General features: G+C 34.4%; 1 protein-coding gene across 8 annotated transcripts in view; it reads left to right on the forward strand.

Annotated features, from left to right (window-relative positions):
* The window catches only part of TFPI (tissue factor pathway inhibitor), a 107,030-nt gene extending 99,158 nt beyond the window's left edge, over positions 1-7,872 (forward strand). For 7 of the 8 annotated variants that reach the window (XM_058711807.1, XM_058711781.1, XM_058711797.1 and 4 more), the window contains 2 exons: positions 4,331-4,510; positions 5,204-7,872. In XM_058711807.1, coding sequence (XP_058567790.1) covers positions 4,331-4,510; positions 5,204-5,310 — 287 coding nt within the window. In that variant the 3' untranslated portion in view covers positions 5,311-7,872. Of the gene's footprint in view, positions 1-367; positions 393-4,330; positions 4,511-5,203 lie in introns of all 8 variants that reach the window. The other variant, XR_009256821.1, reaches the window with a different exon arrangement.
* Positions 7,873-9,264: the final 1,392 nt, after the last annotated feature.

Genomic DNA, 9,264 nt, shown 5'->3' on the forward strand with positions numbered 1-9,264 from the left:
AATTTAAGGTTTACAGTCTAAGTTTCAGAGAAAATTTACATAAGCCACTTTAAATATAAAACTGATTTTTGGAGTACCACCTTACAGTTTAGCAGCCATACTAGATCATGGCAGTTCCTAGCAGAATAGAAGTGGATCCTGAATTCTGAAATCTATCATAGACCCTCTAAATGGAAGCTATTCAACTTGTTGCTAATGGCAAGATCAAGACAGAATGCATTTGGTTATTAAATTCCCTTTGGAAAATGAACAGAAGTCAGGTTAGTGTCCTTTTATTCTTGCTTAAATATCTGAATAATTATAACCTAGATCAAAACAACTACATTATGCAACTACTTCAAAACCTTTATATGTTCTTTCATTGTAGATATCAAAGTCTGGATTTTGAGTAGGTGAGTGCTTATATTTATCTAGAATAAATATGTCAGTTGAAAACAGTCAAGCTTATCTCCTCATGAGGTACAAGAAATTTCAATTTCCGGGGCGCCTGGGTGGCGCAGTCGGTTAAGCGTCCGACTTCAGCCAGGTCACGATCTCGCGGTCCGTGAGTTCGAGCCCCGCGTCGGGCTCTGGGCTGATGGCTCGGAGCCTGGAGCCTGTTTCCAATTCTGTGTCTCCCTCTCTCTCTGCCTCTCCCCCGTTCATGCTCTGTCTCTCTCTGTCCCAAAAATAAATTAAAAAAAAAAAAAAAAAAAGTTGAAAAAAAAAAATTAAAAAAAAAAAAAAAGAAATTTCAATTTCCTCACTTTTGGAGATTGAACCAGATGGTAATCAAGGACTCAAAAAATCTTGGAGCTAAAATGTCCTTGAGAAACCATCTATTTCATATTTTAATTATATTGTTGTCTGTGCTAAAGTAATCCAATGATACTCTCAACTTCTTAGAGTTAAAATGATTTTAGGAGAAATGAATTCGTTTACATAGAAGGTAGAATTCATGTTCTGAAGGTAATAGCCTTACAAAGACTCCCCATCTGATAATTATTGTATTAAAACTTTTTAAAAGTTAACTATAATACAACATTCTTAGTAACTAATTTCAAATTTTAACCTATCAAAATACTTGTATTTTTAGAATTAGGAACTGCGATATTTATCTGGGTCGAAGGTGAGTTGTATTTGATAATCTGTGTAGGTAGTGATTAAAGTCAGGACAAACAAATTGAGATAGATGGACAACAGTAACTGGGTCAGTCACGGATAGATGCTTTTTAAGCAGGAGCCAGTGTCTGATAAGAGGGACAATTCAAGTCCATATGCCAATTCCCAGGAGGTCAGAGAACAGCAAGCCAGACACACTCTGATTCCCATGTCAGAGTTTCAGATAGAGGCAATCTGATGCTTGAGAAAAAATTAACTTGTAGTGAAACTCTCTGATGGCATCTGTGCTGGTCAACTATAAAACTCCTGCCTTCTTCTTGCCCTGTCCCATATTATAGGAAACCCTTTCCCTTGGCTTTGGAGTAGATTTGGTGAATGGCAGACATTGTTGGAAGACTTGGTGCCCAAAGAAAGACAAAAGCTAGGGTACCTCTCCCCACCAAACTTGTATCCTCCATGGCTTCAGATCCCCCTGCAGAGGCTTGTTATTGTTCTAGCTTTCACCTGGTGTTCTAGGCTCTTGGCCTAGGATAACAGAGGCTCCTCCTTTGTTACCTTTAGTCTAGGGATTGTAGCCTGAGATGTACTAGTCTATTTTGCTCTTATTTTGAAGTAGCCTTAATTTTGTGGGGCCAGGTTTACTACAGGTTAAGGAAAAAGAGGGATGGAATTTCTTCATGTTTTCAGAAAATTCTGTCTTGGGGGTGCCTGGCTGGCTCAGTTGGTAGAGCATACAACTCTCGATCTCCAGGTTCTAAGTTCGAGCCCCACGTTGGGTATAGAGAATAAAAAATAAAATGTTAAAAAAAAAAAAAAAAAAGAAAAAAATTATCTCTCTTGGAATAAGGAACTTTAGGTAGAATCTTGCTATTAAGACATAATAATTAACATTTGTAAAGAAGAAGTGTACAACTTACAGGTACATCTATGTATATTATCTTCAACTTACTGTGGGCTAATAAATCTTGTGTACAAAGTGCTAAAGTGAAACTGATGTATAAATCTTATCATCATACTCACACACCAGCTATGAAGCATCTATGGGTGCTTGTTGAGAAAAAAAAAATAGCCATTTTCTCTATTTCTCAAATCAGGCTGATTGCTTGTGGAGTATTTCTTTTGTATCTGAACACAGGTGATAACTTGAAAGTTTGTGGAGACAGAAGTGGTAGCAACTGGTAACCTCCTCATATTCCAGACTCTGGGTTAATGAGAATCCAGAGCATATACATTGGGCAAGTCTGCACAATAGTAGGGCTCAATTACAGTGTATCTCTACTATACTGTTAGAAAATTTCTCTCACGGAAACCAATATTGGAGGCAGGAGACTTCAGCATTGGAAGTTAAGCATATATTTTCACCAAATAATATCTTAATTTATATCCATGATGGCAATAATCATGCGCTGTACTATAGCCCCCAAATAGGAATACATAAAAAAGAATTTAGACTACATGACTTTGACTGTTTTAGTTTTATAGATCTAAGATGTTCTTTTAAAATCAGTATTTGTAGACCTAGGCAAAGACTTCAAGTCAAAGACAGTATTCTTTATGTGATTACAGTTCTTGAATTTTGACAGAATTATCATCTTTCTAAAATGTCTTATATATTCTTTCTATGGTCATCCCATTCCATTTATTTTCCAGAATTTCTCTATTAAATAAGCCATTATATCAAGACACTCTAATCTTTATTTAAATTATCAAGAAGGCAGGAGGTAAATCCAGATCCTTATTTTTTTCATGTCTAATTAGGATTATACTACTGTTCATTACTTTAGATTAGATCTCATGTTTCCTTCAAATTGTTTCATTTTATTTCTTTTATAGTCTTTTCATTTAGGGTTTGCTTGCCATCAAACCACTTACAGCTTTCTGCACAACCTCTTTGCCTTCATTGGCTGGATTCCTCAAAGTTCTATTTTCTGCCAATTTTGCACATTTAGCATATCCTCTCTATTTTCTGTGCCACATCTCACTATTTGGCAAAGCCAGTACAGTTTTCTTTTATTGATTCCTCACCATCTACCAACTTGCCTGCAGTATTGGCTCACTAAGATCAAGCAGTTGAAATCTGCTGTTAAGAGTATCAGCTTCCCCTCACTGACAAGAATTCCCAAAAGAGCTAAAAGCTACCATTGAACTAAAACTATTTCTCTGCTTTGCCTTAAGAAAATGAGTGATCCATGGGGCTCCTAGGTGGTTCAGGTGTTGAGTGTCTGACTTGGGCTAAGGTCATGATCTTGCCAACTGTGTTCGGGGTGGGGGTGGGGGGAGCCACATAAGGTTCTCTATCAGCCCAGAACCTACTTTGGATCCTATGTCCCCATCTCTGTCTCTCTGCCCCTCCTCCACTCACGCTTTCTCTCTCAAAAATAAACATTAAAAGAAGAAGAAGAAGAAGAAGAAGAAGAAGAAGAAGAAGAAGAAGATGAGTGATCCTTTTACTACCCTCGTTGCATTTTCTTTCTTCTGTTTTTAAAGTGGTTAGTCCCATTGACACATCAGCATGTCTGTCTGGCTTCAACCAAGTGTTTTATCTTACCTGCTTTAGCAATATCCCTTCCTTTGCAAAAACATCTAACTCATCTAGAACTGATTTTTCCATTCACAAGAAAATTTTCTTACTAAATCAAACCATCTCTTCAGGGCCCCTTCTCTGAAGCTTGAAATTAGAATTTGCTATACCTGAATTCCTGTGCTTTAATTGTGATTACGTTACATCATTTAGAACTTTAGTCAAGAAAACACTCTTCCTCAGCTTCAATTCTTGCATCATGCAGCAAATAAAGATTTGCTACATCAAATAAGGATTTTGCACCCCCCCCAAAGTTGAACATTCATGAACAAAAATGATATATAAACATTGATTGTTTTTTCAAATGAATTTGGTTAACAAATTTTTGTAAGTTAATTTTTTGAATAGTAGTTTCTCTTATTAGGACAACTAGTTTTTTTCATTTTGAAGAGTCACCATAGCACTTCCCTTTAACAAATATATCTACTTTTTTATTTATTTGTGATAGATCTTACTGTAGTGTACACATGGCGATTAGTAAAGCATTTTCCTCAAATTGAAATACATGGATTTCAGAGAGTACTACCTTTATTCATTCAGATTACTGTTTTATATAAACATGCCACAAGACTGATCTATAAACAATAAATATTAAAGTCTCAGATTAACTATCATATGTGATTTACCATGTTTTCTTGATGTTCTTAGAATTTTACGGTCCTTCCTGGTGTCTGACCCCAGCAGACAGAGGATTGTGTCAAGCCAATGTGAGCCGATTCTACTATAATTCAGTTATTGGGAAATGCCGCCCATTTAAATACAGTGGATGTGGAGGGAATGAAAATAATTTTACTTCTAAAAATGCATGTCTTCGGACTTGTAAAAAAGGTATAGAAAACATTCTTCCCCTTCAGTAGTACTTAGGATAACAATTTTAATGAAATTGTGGACAAATTTTAATCTAAGAAAATATTATGAAATTAGTTCTGTTTATAATAAAAAATTATTATAATTAAGCTAATATATGTCCCGCTTTTAATTATTACATCTAGATGATAGTTCTGGAGATGTCAACTACATTTTCTCTTAATGTGTCTTCACAAAAAATAATCAGTTTTAAACAAAACATTTTATTCTTTTAATATTTATATACTAAGCTTTCATTTTAAATGATTATACCAAAATATTTGTAAGCTATCTTATAATGCACATTTTAATGTGGTTACTAATTTTCTTCTGAATATAAAAATGATGCATGTTTACTGAGTATCAATATATAAATAAAAATCATATATAATTCCACCAACCATATACAGCCACATGTTCACTTTAATAAAACAAGCATGAATTTCTAACTGAAGATGAATAAAAATCAATAACATTCTTATCCATTTTTGCTAATTCTTATATATGCAAAATGACTTCCTTAGAATTAGGTTGTTCTACACAAAGACAGACAAATTAGAGGCTTTTAAGCCATTTTTTGTTTTAAATATTAAAGGATAATTTGAGAAAATTTTAGATAAAATGTTTTATATTACTTTATTATGCATAATAAATTTGTTTCTCTTCCTTTTATAGGCTTCATCAAAAGAACATCAAAAGGAGGATTAATTAAAACTAAAAGAAAAAGAAAGAAGCAGACAGTGAAAATAGGATACGAAAAAATTTTTGTTAAAAAAATATAAATTTGGGGGCACCTGAGTGGCTCAGTCTGTTAAGCGTCTGATTCTTGCTCTTGGCTAGGTCATGATTTCATGGTTGGGGAGATTGAGCCCCACCTTGGGCTCTGTGGGTCAGGTTCTGTGCTGACAGCATGGAGCCTGCTTGGGATTTTCTCTGCCCTCCCCCACTCACATACTCTCTTTTTCTCTAAATAAATAAATAAACAAAAAATAAATAAATCTTACATTGTTACATTAGTTCTAAATATTTTGGATGAAACTTTTCACTATAATTTTTATTTTTTTTTCCTGAAATCCTTTTAATGAATATTTCCATCAATTTTCTATGTACAAGTTAACTGCTATTAATACATTTTTATCAGAATTCATTTCTTAATCTAGTCAAATTGCTTACTCAAGGACAATGATTTATTAACTGACTACTGTGAATTTACCTATTCTCTCAATTCCTTTATATTTTTCATTAACTACAAGCTATCATTTACTGGCCACATCAAGACAGTCCATTTTTCCATTTGGTGATTATCTGTTTGAGAATATGTTGTCATTTATTTGTTTTGACCATGTATATGATGATCTTTATAGTCTATGCCCAAATTGATAAACGAAGATATTAAGGATCAAGCACTTTTTGGATTTCATATCAAACATGGTGACAAGCATTTGCTTCTATAAGGATCACTCAACTGTGCGAAAGCTGGTAATAATACAATTCTATTATGTGCTTCCATCCATAGACATAATTTTTCTCCTTTCTTATAAACCAGTACCTCAATCAATCTTGAGCCATACCATTATCTGAACAAAGAGAGTCAACTCTATCATGTGCCTGCCTGATTTTGATTGATTTAACTATTTTGTGTATGTATGTGTGCTTATGACTCACTATATTAGTAAAAATGGTTGAATACTGGTATGTTAAGTACAGATCATGGTAAGAAGAAACTTGGTGGAAAGGGAAGTTTTTAATGGCAATCAAAAGTGAATTGTGTTTATATACTTCTAATTTTATTGTTTAACAAAATTTTCTCTTACCCCAAATAGCAAGAATACTGAATCCTACTGAAACTTATTCATTTATCATTAAGCTTTGCATGCAATGCAACCAATAAGTAAGTCATGGGGGAAGTAAGCTTCAGGGGGAAGAAAAAGTCATGTTATTTATGTAGAAAAGGAAGGTCTACTACTGAAAAGTCTACCAGCAAGGAAGATTCCACTAGAAAAACCTACGTACTATTCACTCTCAGGGTTTTAAATAATCTCTCCGTGGAGTTAATTCACTTTATCCAGATCCTTTTATGCTGATCTATGTGCAGTCTGGCATCTCAACAGCCTCCTAGACATATCAGTTCCTATAATATTCACCTCAAACTTTGCATTTAAATTTGAACTTGTCATCTAGAAACAACTAATCACTTCATCTGCTTAGTTTAGCTTTATGATTTCTCTCTAGCAATAGTATTATAATTCTCTGTTCCTCTGACTTGAAAGTTTGACCCCAGTTTTGACTTCTTTTTTCTCATGTACGTATCTGATCAGTCTCTAAACACTAGTGCTTCCTTTTTCATAAAGTTCATCCAACTCCAGGGTTTTTGCCCCTACTGCATTCTTCACATCAGTATTGATTTAATTCCTAAGAATTAATTCCTTAGAGCATATTTCTCCACCATTCAAAATCCATCAAGGACTCACTAGTTGGTACTTAACCCCACCCCATCCCCCACAATTTTATTTTGTTCTATATATATTACACTACTGCCCTCTTTTATGACTATTTCAATTTAATTAAAAGGGTATATACTGTTCACTAAATACTCTTTATTTAGTCAGCTTATTCATGCTGATTTCCTACTTAAAAATATTATCTTTTCCAGACTATCCATGTGAAGTCAGGGTTCAGCTGATGTGAGCTATAAAATTACTCTGTTTTGTGGCTGAATATGAAGTCCTAAGATACAATTACAAATTACTTTCATCCTAAGGCATAAAAATTATATCATTATAAAATAGTGTCAATTTTTTTCACTTAAAAATTTTATATCTTGATTTCAAATATAATATATATACATAATATATACATAAGTAACTGCCTTAGACTGGATCTTTGCTGTGGAATTTGAGACTTGGAAATCAAAATCCCTGTGAAATATGCTTTGTATCATTATACATGGAGAGTAATACCTTTAAGTAAACAATATGGTCTCCTAAGTTAACCTATCTGCCACCAAGGACATAGAAGTAGCACATTAGTAAGTTGACGGTTTTCTCCAACATTCATTCACGGGTTCATTACTTAACCAAGAAATACACTCAGATGATTTCTAATTTTTAATGCATGAGAATATTATTTTTACTGTGTTTTTAAATAAGAAGCTCTCTGGTTGTATTGTCTTACTTTGTGTTACATAATTAAATACATCTAACTGTGAATTTTATATAGAATTACTTTATACAGCATTTATATGTATTTACCTAGTTTTCTCTCTGTTCAAAATTAATGAATCATGCTGAAAACTGCCCAAATGATTTTAGTGTTTACATTATAATAAATAAAATATTCTGAATAATGAAGCATAGCTGTTATGTTCATGAAGGTTTTTTTTCTTTCGTGTTTTAAAATTTTTTTAACGTGTATTTATTTTTGGGGAGAGACAGAGACAGAACACAAGTGGGAGAGGGGCAGAGAAAGGGAAACAATTTTGAAGCAGGCTCCAGGCTCTGAGCTGTCAGCACAGGGCCCAGCATGGGATCATGACCTGAGATGAAGTCAGACCGTTAACCAACTGAGCCACCCAGACACCCCTCATGAAGGTTTTATTTTTTATTATCTTTTATTTATATTTGACAGAGAGAGCATGAATGGGGTGGGGGGGAAGGGGAGGCAGAGAGAAAGGGGGTCAGAAGATCTGAACTGAGCTCTGCACTACCAGCAGCAAGCTCAGTGCAGGGCTCGAACCTACCAGCTGTGAAATCATCTTGAGCTGAAGTTGGACACTCAACCGGCTGAGCCACCCAGGTACCCCATGAAGTTTTTTTTTATGTTTATTTTGAGAGAGAGAGAGAGAGAGAGAGAGCATGCAAGCATTAGATGCATGTGAGCAGAGAAGGGGCAGAGAGGGTGAGAAAGAATCTCAAATAGGCTCTTTGCTGTCAGTGCAGAGCCCAACCCAGGCTTGAACCCATGACTGTGACATCATGACCTGAGCCAAAATCAAGAATTGGATGCTCAGCCAACTGAGCCACCCAGGTGTCCCATCATGAAGTTTCTTATACTTCAGAAAAAATTTAGTGTTCTTCAGTTATTACACAGATTAAGTCCTAAGACAAAGAAAAAAATTGTTCCATAAACTCCAGTTGACTTTCACCTTCTTTAATTAGAATTTGCTAATAATCTCCTTTCAATTACAAATGTGTATTCATGTACTAGGACTTCTTATTTGTCGAACACACTAGTACACGTGCTTTAAAATCCATACTCCATCCCATATTTCTACCAATCACCTCATATAATTCTATAAATTATATATATATATATATATATATATATATATATATATATATATGTGTGTGTGTGTGTGTATATTTAAATATAATTCATGTAACTATGTATTATATATGACTTCCAATCTTGACTATTGAAAGCGTCCTGGCCCATTTCCATACCAGAAGAAAATGACATTAAAGTAACTAGGAGAAATCTAGGGTTCTTTCATAAGCTGCTCCTGCTCTTGTCTCATTTTTTTGAAGTTAGCATTTGAATTTAGTCTCCAACCTTTGACTTTTAGTTCTTTCTTAAGAAATTTAGCATGAACACACCTGAATTGCTTTTCCTGTATTCCGCTCTATAGAACATGAAACATTCATCTTAGTCTCTCAGGACCAATCTCTGAACTATAGCTGGTGTCTTGGCTAGAATTATTCAGACCACTTTTTTAAGGGAGTAGTGATACATGGTAA

This window comes from Neofelis nebulosa, chromosome 2 (genome assembly GCF_028018385.1).
Source record: "Neofelis nebulosa isolate mNeoNeb1 chromosome 2, mNeoNeb1.pri, whole genome shotgun sequence".
In the NCBI taxonomy this organism is placed as follows: domain Eukaryota; kingdom Metazoa; phylum Chordata; class Mammalia; order Carnivora; family Felidae; genus Neofelis; species Neofelis nebulosa.